The 22180-nt window shown below is 41.9% G+C and overlaps 2 protein-coding genes across 2 annotated transcripts; one reads left to right on the top strand and one right to left on the bottom strand.

Annotated features, from left to right (window-relative positions):
* Window positions 1-2297: 2297 nt before the first annotated feature.
* On the bottom strand, window positions 2298-6657 carry ZFAND1 (zinc finger AN1-type containing 1). The gene is made up of 8 exons (XM_065752541.1): window positions 6583-6657; window positions 6236-6278; window positions 5515-5554; window positions 5063-5190; window positions 4886-4977; window positions 4546-4670; window positions 2635-2790; window positions 2298-2509 (listed from the first exon to the last, which is right to left on the bottom strand). The coding sequence occupies exons 1-8, from the start codon at window positions 6635-6637 to the stop codon at window positions 2339-2341; spliced, it is 810 nt and encodes a 269-aa protein (XP_065608613.1). The 5' UTR covers window positions 6638-6657; the 3' UTR covers window positions 2298-2338.
* A 1463-nt stretch (window positions 6658-8120) lies between these two features.
* Window positions 8121-20918, top strand: CHMP4C (charged multivesicular body protein 4C). Its single transcript, XM_065752562.1, has 5 exons — window positions 8121-8470; window positions 15268-15445; window positions 16384-16498; window positions 18461-18569; window positions 20477-20918. The coding sequence occupies exons 1-5, from the start codon at window positions 8275-8277 to the stop codon at window positions 20539-20541; spliced, it is 663 nt and encodes a 220-aa protein (XP_065608634.1). The 5' UTR covers window positions 8121-8274; the 3' UTR covers window positions 20542-20918.
* The last annotated feature ends 1262 nt before the right edge of the window (window positions 20919-22180 follow it).

Below are 22180 nucleotides of genomic sequence, written 5' to 3'. Positions count from 1 at the left end.
GGTTCTGCCGCGCATGCGCGGTGGCGCCTGTTGACAGGCGTGCACTGCCCGCCCAAGGGAGGGTGTGGCGGTGCGCAGTGCCCGCCAGGCGGAGTGCTGTTGTCAGAAGTTACGTCTTAATTTTTTCCCTAAAAGCTTTCAGCAACTGTGCAACAGCCTCCTTTCCCTCTACGCTTCCCCTCTTCCCCCTACCCCCATCAGGTCTGGTAATTCAGATAATACTAGATGAGGTCCCTTCCAATCCCTACAATTAAGTGATTCTGTGATACCAAACCAGCAACCTGAGCGACCATTGGTTTTGATTTTCAACATACAGTAAATTTCTAGAAAAGTCCATACAATCCTGACAGATTTTTGAAAATAAAAAGCTGCATCCTTGAGGTTGCTATAATTAAAGTGACATAGAGGGAAACAAAAGTCATTGCTTTCATTTGTGAGGTTGCCTGAAGACAGCCTTGTTCTCTGAAGTCTGGCTCTCATCCTTCATCAGGATAAAACACTGATCCATCTTGTGTTTACAAATGACAATCTAATATGTAAGATATTAATCTACAGCAAACAATGAGGACAAGGGCTGTGTTTTATGGCTTAGAATGACCATAACTTGTCTCCCACTCCCAGTGGCACCCCAACCCACAGCTGCATGCTCCTGCAGGGCAGGTTTCACCTTTTCCATCCCAGTGGTGCCACGAGGCTGTTACTGCACCTTTCCATACTTCATCTTTCCCTGTTTGTAAACACGCAGAATCGTAAAGACCTTAAGCAGTATTTGAAAGTCTTTGAAGATGTACAGATGTATTTCTGCATGATTATTTTGCACATAATTCTCTTCAAGCTTATACTAAGAAGTGTAGCACCAATTCAGAAAAACACATTGGCTGTGATTCAGCTTTTGTTGCGATAAGACTAAGAGGTCTGTGGGTGAACATCTTCAGACCAGGTAGGTCACACACCACAGGTCACATACTTTTCTCTCTTTCTAAAAGACACACAAAGAGAAACTGATGAAAATGTTTGAGAGATGGCTGTCTACTTTCTCAGCACAACATATTACTTCTTGCTTGCTTTGGCATCACCCAGCTGGTTCACAGGTTACATACTCAGGCAAAGTTGAGCTTTTGATGTAAATTTAGGCTTTCCCAACATTTGCTCTATATCAATACACGGAAGGAGATTTTGTGCACGAAGCAGCTCAAGGCAAGGAGCTAAAACCTGCAGCACCCTCAGAGGTAAAACATTTGCAAGCCTCAACCTCATCCATTTTCTAAAACTATCACAGAGAAATAACAAACAATAAGCTAGAGTCTAACAGCTAACATCTGAGCAATTCTAACTCAAGATACTGAAGCTCAGTGAAAGTTTCTGCTTTTGCTTCTAGAGTCTGTATAGCTGCCCTGATCGTGGTGCTCCTATTTGTCCATCAGGATACCTTCATTTGTTTTTGCTTCTCAGTTTCTGAAAATGGAGCAGGATGAGCTTCTGCATATTATCCCAGACCCAGTCTTGGAATAAGATGAAAGTAAATGCAAAAAACTTTTGGAGTTTTACCAACTGTGATTTGCTCTATTTGTACTGGCGTTTACAGGCTGCTAACTCTTAGCACTAACTGGCAATTGGTAAAAGCAAACTTCCTTACAAAACCTCTGAGATCTCTCCAAATATTTACTTCTGCTTCACCTGGTCTATATTCACCCTCGCTCCAGTAAATCTTATTTTATTTTGCCTGCAGTTACACACACTGAAAAAAAACTAAACCAACTATTATTAAGTAAATAAACTCCTGAAGAGGAGGTGTGCAGGCAATTCTGGCATGCATCTCATTCAAATAGGTTTATGTTGAGGGGTGGTAGAATGGTCACATAAGCCATGTTTCACTTACAGGTGACGTGTGAAGGGACGTGTGAGGAAAGGGAAAAGAAAAAACAAGAGGAGAACTATTCCTTTTATGCCAGACACGATGACAGCTGCAGAAAGAGGCAGGAGGAAGTGGAGAAATGCATGCACAGCAATTCACTATTGCGAATCAAAGATTTTCAGAATATTCAGCCACTGAAGACCAAACTGCTTTTTCCTACAAAGATAATCACACTGATTTCTCAAAGCCTCCAATACATCTCTGCTCCAAAGTTTGCCATCCTTACTCCTAGCCATTCTCTCCCCATTCCATGAATTACCCGGGGTCTCCACCCTGCCAACAGCTGGATGCTTGGAGCTAAATGATCTTTAAGGTCCTTCCCAACTCAAGCCATTCTACGGTTCTGTGAAGAGGAAACTGGTCTTGGTTTGAACACCACATTTCTAGAAAATCTTATTTTATTGTTTTGTTTTCAATGAGTTACTAACTTAAATATGACTCTGTATCCTCTATAAATAAAACATCATTATCAAGATACTCTAGAATTACATTCCCACCATTGAATAATGGATTATCTTCATCAGATAGCCATTTTTCCAATGTGTGCTCAAATGGCAAGGCTTCTCCAGAGGCAGTATGGCATAACCTCAATTTCTGCAAGAAAAAAATAACACAAATTAGCATCAAAATTTGCCCAAGATGCAAAAAAAGGGAGGGAGCTAAGAAGAGAGGGAGGGAAGGTTAAAAAAGAATAATATATATATGTATTACTGATTTACCTGGGCTGTTGATTTGTTGTTGTCATTTTTAAGGCTTGCTAAGGAAGCTGCATAATCTACTACTTTGCCAATACTCCACTTACTGCAGAAGAACATAGGCTTGCTTTTCTCCTTGTTTCCCTTTGGTAAAAGTACTTGAAAGTAAATTCTTTCTGTCTAGAAAAACATAAAAATGAGCTGTACTTATAAAAGATAAAAAATAAAACAAAACAGAATTAGAAAAGCAAAATATTATTCCAGACATATGCATTGGTGTATTCATCAGCTGAATTTGTCCTTTATGAATCCAAGCCAGACATTGTCAAACAATACAGAGGTCTTCTTTTTCAAGGATTTATTAAAGCCTTCTCTAGGAAAAAAACCAACACAGATCAATCCTTCTTCCCAGCTTGTTCATTAATCTGACTATGATTTTCAACCTCTGCCATTTTCCTCACACAAAAACGTGTAACACCCAGGAATACTACAAAGGGGAAATGGAAGTAGGACTTGAATCTTTCTAAAATGTAAATGACTACAACTTGTGAAACAGCTAACACAACCATCTTAGTACAAACACACACTATGTAAGCTTCTAACAGTGTCCTAGCACCTTCCTCCACTTCCTCCTCCAGTTCTAAGGATGACGAGGCAGTCTCCCACAGCTCACTGCAAAATAATTCACAAAGCTGCTCATTCTGCTGCTGTATCCCTAACTGTGGAATATTCCTCCTGGAATTTCTGTGCCATATCCAAGAGAATATCAGTCAATCAAGGATGCAATAACTAACACTATATTGCCACATGTCCCTCCTGTTTTGAGCTGCCCAGTCTTGAAAGTAGTACCCAAAAAAAGCAATTATCTGCAGAAAGCTGATCTCTGTCAAGAGTGAAAAGATATTTTAAGATAGTCCCTTTTTTTCCTGATCTTAAGAGGTCAGGAAGGACCTCTGGGGTCACACGGTACAAACCATTCTCAAAGCAAGGCATAATGAAAGCTGAGCCTAACCACAGTGAATGATCAGGCAGTATTAAGTCAGATTCAGTCAAGTTTTGAACACGTACAACTTCACTATATAGTGATGAGAGAATTAATATGCCTAAGAAGCATTTGAGAAACTTCACATTAAAAAAGTCTGTCAAACCAGAACAAGCTGGGCAGTAGAGAGGAGTAAAAAATATCTATAGAGAGACTAGGAGGCCAATTAAATAGACAGAGATTCTGGAGTTTATTTATCAGTCTTAAAATTATTGCTATTCTAGATGGTTGGAGAATTAATATCCAAATAAGAAAATTAATAATGAGAAAAACTAGCATATAGTAATTCATGTTAAATTTGTTAGACCTTACTTGCTTTGAAATAGGAGGCCACTTTTAAAATTTTCTTATAAGTACTGACAGCAGAATTCTTAAAATTATGTTCCATAATATCTGAAATTAATCAGTCTCTCTTCAGCAAATATTTCTTAAAGTAGCACTATCTATGAGGAGCATAACAAGCAGGTCTTTGTAATAGGTCTTCTGCTACATGCAGAATTAGCTAATTTTAAGCACGACAAAGTAGAGAAAAATAAATCCATACGACTCAGTAATTGAATGGCTGCAATTGTTTTAAAAACAACAATTAAACACAGCTAACAACAAAATTATCAGATAGAATGCTTTCATTATTATAAATATCAGAGGCCTAAACTTGGTGTGCTCAACACAACTCTGTTATAAATGACCTGACTGCTATAAGCTCTAAACAGACCCCTTAGAAAACACACAGGATCAGTGCAACAGCTTTTGAATGCCAGGCTGAAATGTGTGTGTGAATGACTTGGTGAATTAAATCCAAAAACAAACTGAGGGAAACAGAAGAACAAGAAATTTAGAAAAATGTATTCCTTCCTTAGAGAAGTCATTTACTGAAAGCAAGCACGACTTACCTGAGGCAAGGACGTGTCACCACATGCATGCATTTTCAGTTTCATTAATGCCACTTTTGCTGCTGTTTCACTGTTCCTTGCTCCTTTACGTTTTTTGCTTTTTACTTCTTCACTTTTCTTAGAATCTGAGAACAATATTATTCCTGTTAGTATGAGTCGAATTTCTTATGAACACATCTTGAAATAAGTTTATATTCTATCTCTACACTATGAGCCTTACTTGTCAACCCCATGTACTCCTGAAGGCAAGATACTCCCATCTAGGTCAAGCCTAGACCATTAAAAGAAGGTCACGAGCCTTCTGAAGAAAACTATAGTATATATATTCCAAAGTACTTGCCTATAATATCTTTAACTAGCTGCTGAGTGGCAGCCATTCGAGGTTTTGGTGCATCCAATTTCTCACACTCATGATCTGATTGATGTCGATGTCTATAAATGAGATAAAAACTTGCATTAATTTTTCCCCTATGCACTAATGAACAAGCATTTATGTTTGAACACCCTGTTCACTCACCTCAGGCAAAAATGTTTTTCACAGTAGGGACATAAAACTGGCAAAAGTTCCTTCACATGGCAGTCCTTATATGAGCACAGGTAAGATTGGTGCTCATCTGGTTTTGCAGAATTGTTTCTTATGTTCACCTAAGCATTAGTACAAAATATTCTGCGTAAATAAACATACTACAGACAAGTCATCAGCCTGGTTACTCTAAAGGACTGTGCCTGCTCCATTCTACAGGAAAAACTAGTTCAGCAATTCTCCCTTATTTTTTCATTAATTCAGCTGCTAGAAAAAGAACCATCCTCCTAATCACACTTAATTCTGAGATACAAGGAGTACATTCATTTTTTAAGCTTACCAAGCTCTCTCAGTTTAATAATTCATAGTTACATACTAATAACGTATGCCTAATCTGAAAATAGTTCAGCGCATAGAACTTTAAGGTAGTCATATTATTAGATTACCTCAGAACATCTATGAGCATCCCGGCTTCTGTGCTGAAGACTCAGTGGCAAAAGAAGAAAATATCACATTACCATCATTCCAAGAGAAGAAAACTGCACATAAAAACATTTAAGTCTTTTAAGAGGAATCTGACAAGTTTTATCATAGCAGCACTTCAACTAAAATTCTCAAAATTTATTCTAAGGAGCAAATGACTGTGTGGTGCTTAGCTGTCTGACAAGTTAAACCACAACAGTTATTTATCTCTCAGGACTTAAGTTAATGAAGCATTCCAAGGCACTAAGGTCATTAGCATGCTTAAAAATTCAGCTCAAAGCAACTGGAATTTGTCTGCCTTAATGGATTTTGGATCACCCTCCACAACACCAGAAACCTCTTGAAAGCATCTGCAGTTTTAAAGTGAATTTTTTAGATCTCCCCTCAACTTAAGACAGCTAATCATTTCTGTACTCTGATCTGAAACCCTGGAAGAAATAAATATATATATGTTCTACATAAAACAAATACCACCATCAGTACAAACCGAGGTCTAACCCTTGTGCCTTCCAACCACATCCTAGAGACACTCTGACTTAATACCTCTACAACAGCTGCTTGGGAGAATGGGCCAGGCCAAGAAAAAGCTTTTTTTTTTTTTTTAACTGAACATATCTAGCTTGAGTTACTGCACATTCATAAAACATTTATGTCTAGAACTGCTATACTTACAGGAAAACTTACCAAAAAACACCTGAACAGCCATCACATACAAAGGGCAGAAAGTCTGAAAGAAAGGGAAATTTGTTTTCAGTTTAACAACATAGTTGGCTTTCTATTTCTAAAGTAATGGTGTTTTTTTTTTCCTTCCCCCTAATATCAACCTTTGAAACTGAAGCACTTCACCAGCCATCAGACAAACGCTCATCGCTTACACTTAACACTTCATTCATTCGTTGGCGCGCAGCCAACGCCCGCTCTCGGGCCATAGCCGAACATCAACGACGGGGGAGGAGCGGAAAAACAGAACAATAACAGAGGTTATGGCAGGACGCTCCCACCCCACAGCGCCTTGCAGCCCCGCTGCTCACCCAGCTGGCGGCAGTCCGGCACCCCGCAGTGCTGTCCCAACAACAGCTCCGCCATTTTCTTCGCGCACCGCCACAGGCGGAAGGGGTGGGGGACGGACAGAACGCGGCGCGCAGGCGCAGTCGGGCTGCTGGAGGAGCCGGGCTTTCCGCCTGCTGCTGCCGGGGGGCGGGGCAAGTGTTTTGCGCTGCTTTTTCTTTTGAGTTGGGTCACTCAAACTTGCGTGCAGTGCTTGAGGTGAGGCCACCCGAGAGCCTCAGGGTGTTAATGCACGAGTGTCCTCTAGCAGAGCATGACTAACAGCTGCCACTCGCCACCACGGAGCTTGTGACTTCTGCACCCAGTATTTATGAGGAGTCTGTGTCATCTGCATGTCACCAACATCATACATCAGGTGCTGGCACGTTCATGGCCAGTTGGCATTGTTAGTGAGGTGATTGTTCCTCTGAAAACACTCCTGCAGTATGAGGCTCTCTGGAAGACAAAGACATTAAGGTCATTGAGCGTGTCCCATGAAGGACGACACAGCATCTGACCTGAGTCATTTCAGTCTGGAGAAGGCTGAGAGGGGATCTAATCACTTCATATAAGTAACTAAAATGTGGGAGTCAGGTCCACGAGAGTGGGCTCATTTCGATGGAGATCAGCAATCAAACATGAGGCAGTGGGGAGAAACTGGAATACAGAAAGTTCTATACAAACGCAATATAAATCTTTTCTGTCAGGGTGACAGTGCTGGAACGAGCAGCCCAGAGGGGTTGTGGAGTCTTCTCTGGAGATATTCAAGAGCTGTATGAACACCTTCCCGTGCAACCTACTGTAGAGAACTTGCTATAGCAGAGGGGTTGGTTGGGCTGGATGATCTCCAGAGGTCCCTTCCAACTCCTACTTTGTGGTTCTGTCAGCTGAGGGAACTGGGGTTATTTGATCTGAAGAAGAGGAGGCTCAGGGGAGAACTTATTGCTTTTTACAGCTGCCTGAAAGGAGGTTGTGGGTGGGTGGGGTCGGTACCTTCTCCCAGGTAGCAGTGGCAGGATGAGGGGTATGGCTTCAAGTTGTGCCAGGAGAGGTTCAGTTCTGACATTCAGAAAAAATTCGTCTCAGAATGAATGGTAATGCACTACAGCGGGCTGCCCAGGAGGTGGTGGGGTCACCGTCCCTGGCCGTGTTCAAGAAGCGCGGAGATGTGGCACTGAGAAACACGGTTAGTGGTACGGTGTGGATGGATTGACAGTTGGACTAGATGATCCAACCTTTACGATTCTCAGACTGGCAGAAACACAAGCTGCAGAGCTATCCCTAAACTTTCGATGTCCAGTTACTGCGGAGCGGGACCGTGCTTTTCATACTCCTGCAAAGCAGGCTGTGAGAGCTCAGCGCAAGAAGGGGCAGAGCAGAGAAACGCGGCAGGAGCGTTCCTCCGGGAGAAAGCAGGCGGGCAGGCGGGCAGGCGGGCAGGCGGGCGGGAGCCTCCCCGCTGCCGCTCCCACCACCGCCGCCCGTCCCGCCCGCTGCTCGCGGACGCCGTTGCTGCTCGCGGAGCTCGGAGCTTTCTCGCCGGTTAGGGGGCACGCGCCATCAGGGGGAGGGAGGTGAGGCCGGCCCGCCCCGCCGCCAGGTGCCGTACCGCGGCCCGGGAAGTGCCTTCGCGGCTCTAGGGCGGCCCGGCCCGGGCAGAGCCTTCCGACACCGCGATGAGCAAGATCTCCAGGTTCTTCAAGGGGGGCGGCTCCGCGGCCTCTAAGGGCCGTGGGGGGCCCTCGCCGCAGGAAGCCCTAGCCCGGCTGCGGGAGACGGAGGAGATGCTCAGCAAGAAGCAGGAGTACCTGGAGACCAGGATTGAGAGGGAGCTGGCGCTGGCGCGGCAGCACGGCACCAAGAACAGGCGAGGTGAGCCCCCGTCCCGGCTGCACCTTTCGGCAGCGACCTGTGTGGGTTGCGGGTCTTCAGATGGCCAGGTTCCTGCAGTAGGCCGCTGTGGTGACTTTGGTATCCATTTGTGTGTGGTGCATTGTGGAGTCGTTATGTTGGACTGATAAGAGGATGCTTTATTCTTAACTGGTTTCATGCCTGTAGTCCAGTGGGTGGTAATAAATAAGGTCAGGATCCTGCTTACATCAGTGCTGTCGCCTCTGGGAAGCAAATGGTTGGAACCACAGGGACACACAGGCTTTTGAGAAACAAGGAACAAGGTAATTACTTCTTTAAGACACCTGGAATCCTTGTTGTCTGCTCCAAGACTTATTTTTTCTTAAATGCTTCCAAACAGAGGCAAAATGCTCTGATTCAGAGATTCACACTGTAACAAAAGAGTAGTTCTTTCACCTGCTCCTTCTGTTGATGGATAATTTAAAAAAGCTAATGCTGTAGAATTTAGAGCTTGTGAGGAGTGCTTTGGTTATCCCTTTAATGTGTTTGTAATCCTTTAGCACCTAATAGTTGTTAACAGGAAGTATTTAGTTAGGATTAAAAAACATCAATAGGAATTGGGCAGGTTTTAAGGCAAGGTCTGAGGGAGCAAAGCCCGCCCAGCTGCCAAACCTGCCCATTTGTGGCATGTGAGCTCTTAAGGATGTTGCATTGGGAGTTGTAATGTTCTAGATGTCATACAGAATTCTTACAGAGTTCTTACAGACTACCCTGACTTTACTGGAGCATCTCCCTGGGCCTCTTGTGTAGGCTCTGGGTCATTGTGCTGGCCTAGCAAGCAAGGTCAGGGAGGAGGGGATCCAGCTGCAAACTCCCACTGTGGGATGCAGAGACCAGATAGCTCCCAGAGCTGGGTCACTGTGCACGGGCAGTGGGACTGACACGAGGAAACAGTCTAATTCCTGTGCTTGTAGCAATTCCTGCCAAGACCTAGACGTGCTGCTGTAGAACTTCGTGCCAAGCCTGTACTTTAAGCTGGCATTACTGCAGTTTCCTGCCTCATTCCTGCCCTACTCTACTCCCATCCTTTTGTTGTCAGGGCTTCCGGAAGGGTGTGTTCCAGAAAGCAGCTATAAAATGTCTTACTTTTTTTCAGCTAGGTTGTTTTTACCCAGGCTGTGTTAAGTTTCTCTGGCTCCACAGCTGCAGAAGAGCTCAGGCACCTGGGAAGAGGGGACTGAGAAGGTGGTACAGAGGCAGCAATTACATATTACTGGGAGAAGGTGGATCTGCTTTTGCAACCTGGCTGATTTATGTGGGTTTTAGTTGTTAGTCAAGCCATTGCCTTATGCTTAAAACATGTGTCATTAGGCTTGTGAAGCTTCTCTCTCAGGTGTTTTTTTTTTTTAGCTCTGCTGCACTCGGTGTGCAACCCCCCTGGTTTTATCTGTTCAGGTGTATGAAGAGTCATGTTGCAAACTGGGTTGTTGAACTGATCATGGTTAATAAGAATTCCTTTTTATCTTTCTTGTCATTTGCTCAGTGACCCACAGTTAAGGTCAGTAAAGAGAAAGAAGGGCAAGAAGTGGAGAGAGGGAATTTTTTAATGCAAAAAATGGCTCTAAAGCCAAGAGTAGGTGATGAAACTACAGTCATGAAAAATGAGAGAAACTCACCTTGCTGTGCCAAAACGTTTGAATTTGGCAGCCTGAGCAAGCTTAGTTCCCCAGGAATATCTCTCGTTTGATGTGACATTTGTGCTAGTTTTTATCACCGTTCATTAATGTATAACAACACTAGTGCTCACTGTGCTATGACAGAGGAAATCTGTGCTAGACTGCAACTATTGTAGCACTGTGTAAACACAACGTGTGAATGAGAGAATAAAGGTTTCAATCTACAATGCCTTGTTTAAAGCAAATATTTCAAAAGGAGCTGGTGGGTAACTGTTCATAATTATACCTGTGGAGGAGCCTGTGGAACTTAAAACAGGAGTGTCTGGGATGAAGCAGGATTTATGCAGGCATGGACAATGCAACAGATTAGTATGATCTCATTTGATTTTTGGGCTTGTGAGCCTGAGTCAGTTTTACTGACACAAGTGAGATCATATTTAAGGACTAACAATTCTTAGTGAGTTCAGATGAGTCTGAGTCTTGGATGGGTTCATGTGACGTCAGAAGATTATCTTGCCTTAAAGCTGTAGCATATTAGCTATGTAAATGGATCTGAAGTGTTGCCTATATATATTTGGCTTCTCTTTCATAAAGTGTGTGTCTCTGCAGTTCCCATATTTAATCCAAAATTAGCTGTGCTTTGGGGATGATACATTTGACATGTTACCTAATAGTATTTTACTGTAGCTAGACTACCACAGGGTTTTCTGAGCAGCAGTGCATGCTGGAATCCCCCGTGGAGAGGCTATGTCATGATGAACAGTAGTTATTTGCACAACTAGCATTGCCTTTTAATGTCTCACCGTATCAGATCAGAACTCAGGATTTCTTTGATGTCTCTTGCCTTATTTTCTTGAGTGTCTCTTGATGTTTCAACCAGTGTGCGGCTGCTGACTCCAGTGGCACATTAGCCATTCATCTTCAATATCCTGGAGGTCGTGTAGAAAAATTTAAAGGACAGAAAATGATCTGAAGTATCAGAATTGATGAGGCTCGAGTTGAGAAATAGGGCTAGTGCTGGAGAGATGCAAGCTGCTGGGTTTTCTTTGAGCTTCTACAGCTCATTGTGTCCAGGTTAGCAATGACAACACCCAGTTCCTTTATGATTGTGGGTTAAGACCCAATACAGCTCACCACAGAGAAGCTCCTTTGCCTGAAGCTTCCCACCTGCATATCGGGTATTCTCTTAGCACATGGAGGGGTACTGCCTCCACTGCTGACTGATGAGATGATGACCAGGACTCTTGGTTGATTTGTTTAAAGCAAGTTCATCAGCAGTGCTGAATATATGAATAAGCACAAAGCACAAGAGAATGTCTCTCCAGGGTAGTCCTGCGAAACGTTTGTCTTCCATTCTTTAAAAGCTGCCTAATTGTTTCTGCTTGTTTGCTCTTACAATAATCCCTATGCCTTTGAATCTTCATTCACCTGTCCTATCTCATACCTCCACAGACATACTGATTCCTATTTTGTCCATTTAAGAAGGACAGGTTTATGAAGTGTATATGTGCCCGTGAAAGTAGTTTTTTTTCTGCCTGAAGTCTATCACAGATCCTAAAATAAGGATGAATGAAAAGAAGTACATTAGTAGTGAAATGAAAGAAGCCATACCTCTTTCTTCTTCTTCTTCTTTTTTTTTTTTTTCCTCTTCTTTTGTTTTTCTTTTTCTCTATCCAGAATAGGAATAAAGCTCAACCCAGAGAGCCATATAATAATATTGAGGACAAAACCTGTAAAGAAGGTTGGAATAAGAGGTAGGCTTATATGAGTGGATGCTGTTAAGTATGCTGTGTAGCACATTTGGGCAGGGTTCATGTAGCCACGTAGCATTCCTTTTCAATGAGCTACTTGTAACCAGAAACTGAAGAGCAATGTGGTAGTTGCATGCTGGCAGGGACAGGGCTGTCATCACTGCAGCAAAGGTGTGTGACAGGTCAGGACTGAAGGTTTGTGGCAGGGAGAGAGGAGGAAGCCTGTAAGTGTCTCTTTGTTCTGTGTCTTACAGCCATTGTTCTCTGCACTTTTTGGTCACATTCAAGGTATCTTGCTGTCAGCTGGAGTGGTTACAATGAGTCAAGTGCCTTGTTGTAGTTCATTTATTGCCTCAGTTGTAACCGAGGCTTCCTTTGCATTGTATGTGGCTTCCTTCACAAGGCTTTTAAGGTTCAGAGTACTGATAATGATCTTAAGGTGGTGTGATTTTTATGGCCTCAGCAGCATTTCTTCTGGGTGTCCCTAGTTTGAGCTCAGATTCTGTAATCCATCAGTCCCTTAGGAGACATGAAGTGGAGTTTCTGTGAACTGTAGACAAGAAAGAGATCCAGTGTTTTCACGGTGGTGTTATGTCTTCTGAAGACATAACCAGTTTCCTCCTGGGAAATTTTAAGGGTTATTAGACAATGTTATTAATTTTACTTCAGAATATGAGATTACCAACTCCTGTACTGACAGAAGGTGGAGGGTGGAGGATTGGTGGAGGGCTTATAGATAAAATGAGAAAGCACGGTGATAATTTTTTTTTAAGTGCCACAACTGTGCCACTGTTTTTGTTCTTTACTTTAGAAACTTGGGTATTCAGGGTGGTCAGAATTACTGTTGCCTTTGCCAGAAGTGGCCAACATTGGTCGTCTCTTCTTCCTTACTAAGCATAAGCTCAGCAGTGATACTGGAGAATTGTGTGTAAATAACAGTAGTTCTTCAGTGTGTACACCTAAACTGACATAACAGCCTATTGCTGTTCCAGCCACTAAACTGGGAAATAGAATAAAATCTCAGATTAAAAGCAGTGGTTCCTAGTTTTAATGAGCTGTGTCTTGCTTGTAGGACAAGTTGGCAAACTAGAAAGAATTGTTAACCACTTGAAATGCAAGAGTTGAATCTGCTTCTTTGGAGTAAAACAGAGTATTTTTGTCCTGGTGAAGACCTCCACCTCTTCCTGGTTAAACTGGTATTATGCTTGCTTCCTCAGACTCTGACCCTCCTTAGACTTATCCTACCTGGCTGTCTTTCCTTTTCTGAAATCTTGGAAGTGGGCAACACTGTCTTTCAGTGTCAGTCTTAGAACTTCAGTAAAGTAAGTTGATGTTCTCTTCAATTTTTCATGTTTTTAAAATAGGAATTATGTTTTGGTTTATTATGCAGTAGCATTTCTGTGAAGCATTTAAATATTGTTCTTACTAGAGCTGGTACACGGATTTTAAAATGCTTGTATGTACAGTGGAAAATCACTTAAAAGTAACAACAAAATGTTCATATTTTATCTGTGGGGTCTGTGATTACAGACCTGTGTGCAACTAAAGGCGTTCATTTAATAAAGTGAGAAGATCATGCAGTATGGTGTGGGAATATGTTACACCCGGATTTGCTAACAAGTGCTTTGTTCTGTACGTCACTGAAAAACCACTCTAAGGTCTCCCTGGAGTCTTTTATTCTCCAGACTGAACACCCCCAACTGTCTCAGTCTGTCTTCATGGATGAGGTGCTCCAGCCCTCTGCTCATTCTCGTGTCCTCCCCTGGACTTGCTCCAAAAGCCCCATCTCCTTTTTAGGATGGAAGACCCTGACCTGGTACTCCAGATGGGGACCTTACAAGGACAGACTAGAGGGGGACAATACTTCCCTCCCTCTGCTGGCCACCCCTCTTGTGTTGCAGCCCAGGAAACAGTGGACTTCCTGAGCTACAAGCACACTCTGCTGGCTCACGTCCAGTTTTTCATCCCCCACCATCCCCATGTCCTCCTCTGCAGGGCCGCACTCAGTCTGCTTGTTGCCCAGTCTGTATGCATGCTTGGGACTGCGAAGCTTCACACTGTGTCCCAAAAGCTGGGTATATGCTGAGTTTGAACACTGAGTTATCCATTTTGATTGTCCTCATACACTTCCCTGTAGATTCCAAAGACACTGTATTTCACATCCTCTGGGAATGCCCGTCCTTGTGCAGATAATGATGGCAGTTTTGACTGTGTCAGTTCAAGCACTTGTTGGTAAAGCAGTAAATGAATATTTTAGAGGAACCTTGCTTTATTTGGAGAACTGGGTGCCCCAGTGTCCAGGTTAATTGTTTTTACACATGGACTGTCATTTAAACAGAACACCAACAGTAATTGCTGTTATCCTCTGACTGGGGACTGCAGTTGCATGTTGGCTCTGAAAGTGGTGAAAAAATTAAATAGAACAGGAAAAAATACACTGTTAATAACTGGCTTTGGAAGAGCAATAGTTTCTTTCTTTTAAATTATTTTTTGTTTTAAGTCCAGAGCTTAGCCTCTTTTGTATGCTTTTTTATTGCCTGGCACATGTAGAATAGTGGTCAGGAAATGCTTGTGGGTTCCACACCCAGAAACTGAGTGAAAGCCCTTTTCTCTTTCTGCTTGTCACGTGCATTTATGCTGGTAATGATTTACCCTGGGCAAAGTATGCTGCTTACAACTTAGCAAATACAAAACACTAATCTCCCTGATTTACAAAGATAATAGTGAGGTGCTGGATTTAACTGCGGCCTCATCCACAAAAGCTTTATATCTTCTATATATTTTCAAGATTTGAGTTTTAAATTATGTTCCTTGATGACTACAAGGAACAAAAGATAAAACTGAAAGCCAGAAAAGCGTGAATCCTCCCTCTGACCTGAGGTTAGGTCATTGGAACATTACACGATGCTTTCTGCTGCTGAGACAAAACTTTGAAAACATCGTTGATGGAGAGGTGGCCATTATGCCAGATTTTCTTGCTGTCTTCCTTAGTTTTTTTTCTTAGGTTTTGCAACCTCTTCTTTTCTTTCTTTCTTATTTCCTACTTTCTGATTTCTCTTTGATGTTTCTCCTTTTCATCCCTATCTTCCCTGTTTTGCTCACATGCACGTGATGGAATTCAAGATCTTCTGTAGTGGAGAAGAAGCTGCTCTTGCCTGTTCTGAAAGGATTTAAACTAAAAGAGGCTTCCAAGCATGTTCATGCAACAGCATGTTGGTGACAAACAGACTGCTGATCTGGTGTGGTCAAAGTTTGCCTCTCTGCTAGTAAGGTAGGAGGGTGAGAGCTGCGACTTCTCCTGGTCAGACTGTTACTGAACTGCTTGTCCTTGTGTTTCACCTTGTGTTTCACTATGAAAATACACAGTGTACTGTGCCTCTCTGTATTCCAGCTGCCCTACAAGCACTGAAGAGAAAAAAGAGATACGAGAAGCAGCTGAGTCAAATTGATGGGACGCTCTCAACCATCGAATTCCAGAGAGAGGCGCTGGAAAATTCACACACGAACACAGAAGTGCTCAAGAATATGGGTTATGCTGCACAAGCTATGAAAAAAGTGCATGAAAATATGTAAGTCACTTCTAATAGCTTTCAAAATGAGCTTGGTAATGACTTTTAAACTATATCCTTGCTGCTATCTGTTGTATCCAGTCATCCAGTTTTGACTTCATTTTGTTTCAAGCTTTAAATGTCAGGAATGTTGTTGGTCCTGTTGTGTTATATTTGGTAGAAAAAAGATAGCTTTTCTTAGCAGCAAGTTAAGATGGAAGTTCAGCTAACTAAAGACATCCAGGTGGCACTTTTTTGTTTTAGTAAACACGCCTTGGCAGCAGAGACCTGCTGCTACCCTCAATTTTTCCAGAGGAAAACTTAATTTCTTCAACTAAGTGGATGTTCTTCCTCAAAGTTTCTAAGCTGGACTGTATGACTCAAAGTACTAGTTAGGCTTGAAGAGAAGATAGGGTATTTTGTGTGTGTGTTTATAATACTTTAGTATGTCCTATATTGTTTTGTGAGGCATTCTCCTGCCTGAATAAACAGTTATATCAGGAAGGTTGTTCTGGCAAAAGTAAACAAGAACCAAAACAATAATGAGGTTAACAATAATGGGAAATTTTTAAGTGTGATTTGCTTCTGTGTTTCCCTGAGTTCTGGTGAATGCTTAACATCAAAAAAGATCCATCTATAAAGATGCTGACCTCAGGAAGGAGATGTGGTCTGCTCAGTGATTGTGGCTGTTGGCTGATGGATGTATGAGAAGCATAGAGAGGGGAAGCATGGGCTACTGCAGAGTGACTTGTGTTGTTATCCCACAGTGGAAGGAATTGGACTGAGTGAAATGCACTAAAGCTTGACAGGAAACATTAAGGTCTAAGTAAGGGAAATTACTCCACATGAATTCTTCTCTTTAAACAGAAGTAAACTAGGGTCTCTTTAGGTGTTTCTGAGTGCCTTCTGCAGAGTTTGAATAACGTATCTCTAAAAACTGTTCCCTTTTATTTTGCCAGGGACTTGAACAAAATCGATGACTTGATGCAAGATATCACTGAACAGCAAGATGTTGCTCAGGAAATTTCAGAAGCTATCTCAAACAGAGCTGCATTTGGTGATGAGTTTGATGAGGTTGGTATTTTAGTAAAAACTGAATTTTGGCTCTCAAATCACTCCGTATTTGTTTTGTGGTACAGTGGTTTGTTCCAGAGTTCTATTTCTCAAAAGATGTCAAGTTTCGTGGTTCTTAGGTTATTCTATGTATGACGTCTTATGTTTAATTTTATCTTTATAGAAATAAGAAACATAAAAATATAAACTAATAAAAAGGAAGTTTCAAGTCTAGTGCCATAGTTATTTTCAATAGGAGTGTTCCCGGTTGCACCGTGGAAGCAGAAGGTCACTAAAGCATGTAATTACTGCTCTAAATGGATACTGAAAGTTATAATTTGTTGTGCTCCAAGCAGGCATTCATTTAACAAAGTGCATTTTGCTATCACTGCACCCTGAGCAGGCTGCTGTTCCCAAATTCTGCGTACATGGGCCACATTTTAAAGTATTATATTGTTTTGGTGCTCAGACATGCTGGTCCTTACATTATTTTCTGGATTTGCTACAAAAGTAGAAAATAATGTAGAAGTAATTCCTGTCTCAAGCAGCGAGGATTCTCTTCTAGAGCTTTCTTTTCCTAGGTGCCTTTCAGGACCTTCTGAAACTTTGTTGCAGTGGCTTTCATCCAGTGGTTGGGCTTGACTTGGTGTGTCTAAGGAGGTCCTTACTGCTCAGAGGTTGTGTATACTTTGCTTGGTCTGTGGCAAGTAGAGCTGGAGGTCAGACTGAGTTAAAATACAAAGTCAAACTAAATGTACTACTTTGTGTTAGAATGACCAAGCACTAGAAATCATTTGAATAATCTCTTAAAGAATTGAGCAATTCCCAGCCTTCCAATTAATTGATTCCTTTCATCAGTGCTTAACTTTTAGAGGTCTAGATACATTAGGCATAGTGCAAATTGACCCGAATTTTCCTAAGAGATCCCGGTCAGAATTAATGGGTGTTTCCTGTTTTGGCAAAATAAGCCACTGTCAGTCATGTGGGACATCACTGTACCACCACCTGCTTTTGCATAGGAGCCTAAAGTTTACAGTACTTGTCCAGTCACTGGGAGATCTAGTTTGTGTGCTACTTCAGCTTAAGAGTATGAGAATCAGTGGCTTAATCACTAGGTTTTCAGGTGTTTTATATTAGAGGAGGATACTTAATTTTTTCTTTTAATTTGAAGGACATTTTGACCATGCACTTGGATTTCCTCTTCGCATGCCTACCACTGAATCATGTAATTGGTACTACTCAAAATAGACACATAAACATAAGAGTTATTTTTCCCTGGGATCGCAGTGTATGTATGAGGAAGAATGTAAAACAAGATCCTACCATACCTGAGTAGAATCCAAGGAATAAATGTTTGGCTTTTTAAGAAGTGTGAATTCTTTAATATTATACTTGTAGATGAGACTGTCTGTCCAAATTTACTTCTGTAGCTAAAAGCCCAACGGTGTTATTTACTTCAAGAGTGAGTGACAAGACTCAGGAGAACAACTCTCATTCTAGTGCAGCTTTGGAATCACATGTAATCCTAGGCTTAGCGTAAAAGGGTGGAAGCACAACAATTAATGACAGTCTGCCCTAGAACCAGTGGAAACTCTATGGGTTTTAAAATGGGAAAAGATGCACATTAAAATGAGAATCTGGTTAAAATGTACAGACTCTAGATTTGGAACAAATCTGATGGAGGCATTTGGACTTTTCTCTCTGTTTGCTTTTTTGTCATGAGTACTATGCTGGCATTTTTCTTTCTAATTTTATCCTTTGACCTGTTTCTAACTTTCATCACTGTTATTTAAACTTGCAGTGATGGTTTATTGTTATTGATCACAGCTAGTGAAAACTACTTGCACTACACTACTTTATCATATTTGTTTATCAACCATAAACTGTTATTTCAGTAATATTTTACTTGATGGTGGTTAAAAGTGCCCTTGACTGGGATCACTGTCAGGACAATGAATTTGTTAATGTTTTCCTTGAATTCAGGATGAGTTGATGGCAGAATTAGAAGAATTGGAGCAAGAAGAAATGAACAAGAGAATGAGAGATGTCAGACTGCCAAGCGTCCCATCCACATCGCTACCTTCTCGCCCTGGTAAACTGCTTGCTTGCCATTTTAAGTTTCCCATGATTAAGTCCTGCTGTGTGTAGGAGAGGAGGAAGAGAGAATCACAGATATGTATTTAATTCTGTTTTTATTTCTTAAGTATTACAGATTCCTTATCTGTTTTTGCATAGTTTATTAGGAAAAGCAGTTCTAGTTTGACTTACGAGAGCTTTTAGGACCAAAATCAACAGATTTGAGGAGGCAAATTCAGGAAACTTGGCCTTTCATGTATCCTGGTGCATTTCCTACTGAGATAGTGAAAGCATCAGAGAATGGGAAGATCTTATATCAGTTATCAGTCTGTTTTAATTAGAGTCTGACCTAGATACAAAATGTTTGCATCACAAAAATTCAGCTTTTTAGGTTAGTGGTTAGGTATTTGCCACTGATACTGTAATTAGAAAGGCAGGAGGTAGCAAGGTGTACAAATTTAAAGAATCATTGTCATTCTTTTTGTTTCTTTCCCTGCAACACTGAGCAATAGTATTGTTTTTCTGTAGTTATGCTGTGTTTGTTTTGAATTAAGCCAGAGGCAGACAACTGTTAACTATATCTTTCACTGTGTCTCAGTTCTCTATGAGCTGTAAGACTTGCTTTGTACTGGTGCTAGTAAAAAGAGAGTAGATACTCAGTGGCAAGGATAGCACTCATGACAGGAGCTGTGTGGTGGACACTGCAGAACAGGTTGCCTAGATCAGCTCATTCTGAAGATTCTTGTGTGTGATTTGGCAAGTGACACTTAAATCTATGAGAAACAATTTAAGATGTTCCAACTGGGACCGTGGTCTCACCTCCTTATGTAAATGGAGGAACAGCTAGAAAACAATGGACTGCTGAACAGTAGGCCAGTGGCACCTGCAGAGTAAGAACTGGACTGTTGGTTTTCTGTGTTCTTCTCCCAGCTTGAGTCCTCAGAGTGGTACTGAAGATCTCTCCTGTGATGGTAGACCCAGCAGCACAGCAGGAGCTGACTGGCTGCACTAGAACAAACACACAGGGCTGGTGCACACACCCAGTAGTGCAAATCATGACGTACACACAGCACAGATCTGGGGAGAACAGTGGCTGAACCTGGGCATTAGGGTGTGCGGTTTGCAGGTCACTGAATGAAGACTATTTGGACAAGGTTATAATTTGGCAGTGTGAAAACAGGATAGGAGATTTGGGCTTAAAAAAAATATATATATATGAGAAAGTGAGTGTGGAAGCTGAGCTGAGTATTGCTACTGCTGTGACTAGAGCCGTTAAGCAGGTAGCCACAGATGTTACTCGAGCAAAGTACGTTTAGGAATTTCTTTCTCCTTTCTGATAAGTAACAACTCTCATTAAAATGTGGTGATTCCATTTGGAGGCTAGACATGTGCACGCAGAACCCTTCAGCAGCATTTGGAAAGCTGGCACAGTCAGCTGGTGACAGGTCATTTGTGCCTGCTAATGGAGGTGAGAGAGCAGATAGCGTTGCAGTGTTTGCTCACTCATTGTAAGAGGTTTTTGGGGTTAAATACATTTTCTGTGGGAATCTTTCAGTAGGAGGTAAATGAGACCTGTATTGTTCGTAGTGGGGTTGTATGTGAGCTAATGTTGTTGTGTCTCTGTCTTAGTTTCAGCTGGGATGGAATTGTTTTCTTCGGAGTGTCTGCTATGATGCTTTGTTTTGGTTCTAGGAGAAAAACAGTGTTGATAACACACTGATGTCTGTAGTTGCCACTAAGCAGTGTTGTACAGAGCCAAAGCCATCAGCTTCATCACTGTTACCTGTGTTTACCTTGCTCCTCAGTAAAGTGACCAAGATCTTAAAACTAAAAAGAACTATGCAAGTCCTGATGTTCACAAATGATGTGGTTCTAACTGCTATTATCAGTTACTGATTATTGTTTATCTCTTTCTCTGTGCAGTTTCAACCAGGAAGAGAGTGGAGGATGAAGACGATATGAAGCAGCTTGCAGCCTGGGCTTCCTAAGAGCACAGTCCTTTCCCAACAGGGACTGTTAGAATACAGACGTAAAGAGCTGTAATGCTGTTATAAACTTCCAATTTAGCGTGGTTTTATTTCATACAGTTCTTAACAATGGCGAATCTTGCTAAGAATAGTGTGATTTCCATATTATAAAATGAGTTTTAAACCAAGCAAACAGAAAACAATTGCCAAAGCCTCCAAATTCAACGTTCATTTTGGTCTAGGCCAGAAACGTTTTGGTCTCGGTATCAGTTTTAATTAGGTTATGTCCTGCTGTTCTGAGAGACCTCGATGCCTCACTTGTGCACACAGCTGGATGCAGTATTGCAATGAAAAAGATAATTAATGGAAGCCCCATCCTAGAGGGTTGTGTGGTTTGGACTGTTAGTGGAACAGCTTTATATGTGGTACCAGTGCATTCCTTTGAGCCCCAGGGCTAGTAGCCATTTGTTTGGCTTGGAGACTTACCTGGAGTGCCTGGAGCACATTGTGGTGTCCTAGATACTAAGAGAAGGCTCTTCTGTAGATCTTTTAGTTTTGTTTGCTTGCTTGTACTATGACAAGTGACAGCAAAAATATCCTGTGCACATCTGTATGGCCAACTCGGATTGTGTTTTTAACTATTTCCAACTCAGCTAAATAGCAGCCCCCCTGTGACTGGGGGAAATAACAGTGTCCGAGATTGTGTAGTTCCCTGATGAGCACTAATTCTATCAGAAAGCCAGAAGAGAGTTAGCCCTCCTTAACTGCTGATTCTAAACTACTTGTAAAGTCGAAGTGGTATTGTCCAGCTGCCAGCCTTTTAGTGTAGGGAACAAATGCCACCGAGTGTGAACACACTGCATACGTAGAGATAAAAATACAAAACAAATTAAACATGCTGGCTTGCACAAAGAAAATTATTTAAGAAGACTGAAGCTCCACGGTAGCAGCTTGCTGTAATTCACAAGGAAATAGTAAACCACTGTGGAGTTCCTGGGGAAGTAGAAGTGCAGTTACGATGATATTTGTTTCTTCTTTTCAAATTGAGGTAATTTTGTGATGATTGAACCACCTGGGCAATAGGGGGAGAGTTGCTTTCTGTAGATGTATAGCAGCAGGACAGTGACTGCTTGCCTGCAAGCCTTTGCCTGGCCTTTGCTTTAATGGCCTACATCGGGCTCTGCACTATGGGGTTTTAGGTAAAGCACAGGCTAGTGTGTGTTCTGCACGTGGCATTCTGACACACTCGGAACCTTGCACATGGTGTTCTTGGAACAAAACCCCGAATTTGCTAACGTGAAATGCCAGTGTTTCATTCTCTGCAGCAGAATTGCTTTTGGTTTGCGTGTGTATGAAAGGGGACTGACCCATCACTTCAGGTAAATTGACAACGGGGGAAAAAAGTTTGCAATTCTATTCCAGAACTCGGAAGTACCGGGAAATGGTCTCTGTTGGGAGTAGAGGGGAAAGACTGGAAATATTCCACTTTTGTTTTAAAGCAAACAAAAATCAAAGCACTTCCTCAAATTTAGAAAGGCATTTTGAACTCTCTGTAGGAACTGAAACACTAATGAAGTGTCATAGAGTTGTAGTGCCTATGCTCAGAAGTACAACAGTTGTGTACACAAATCAAAATACAGTGTATAGCCCCCGAGGTGGA

The sequence above is a fragment of the Cyrtonyx montezumae genome, unplaced genomic scaffold (genome assembly GCF_038088225.1).
Source record: "Cyrtonyx montezumae isolate F1298 unplaced genomic scaffold, pur_monq_1.0 scaffold_8, whole genome shotgun sequence".
Taxonomy (NCBI): Eukaryota; Metazoa; Chordata; class Aves; order Galliformes; family Odontophoridae; genus Cyrtonyx; species Cyrtonyx montezumae.
This window is presented reverse-complemented; position numbering and strand designations above follow the sequence as displayed.

Excerpts from the sequence above, each read along its gene's own strand:
- CHMP4C (XM_065752562.1), top strand. The coding sequence starts at position 8,275 with ATGAGCAAGATCTCCAGGTTCTTCAAGGGGGGCGGCTCCGCGGCCTCT. Across the intron at positions 8,471-15,267 it reads CGGCACCAAGAACAGGCGAG|CTGCCCTACAAGCACTGAAG; the intron begins GTGAGCCCCCGT and ends TCTGTATTCCAG. Across the intron at positions 16,499-18,460 it reads TTGGTGATGAGTTTGATGAG|GATGAGTTGATGGCAGAATT; the intron begins GTTGGTATTTTA and ends CCTTGAATTCAG.
- ZFAND1 (XM_065752541.1), bottom strand. The coding sequence starts at position 6,637 with ATGGCGGAGCTGTTGTTGGGACAGCACTGCGGGGTGCCGGACTGCCGC. Across the intron at positions 6,279-6,582 it reads GCCGGACTGCCGCCAGCTGG|ACTTTCTGCCCTTTGTATGT; the intron begins GTGAGCAGCGGG and ends CCTTTCTTTCAG. Across the intron at positions 4,978-5,062 it reads GAAAAACATTTTTGCCTGAG|ACATCGACATCAATCAGATC; the intron begins GTGAGTGAACAG and ends TCTCATTTATAG.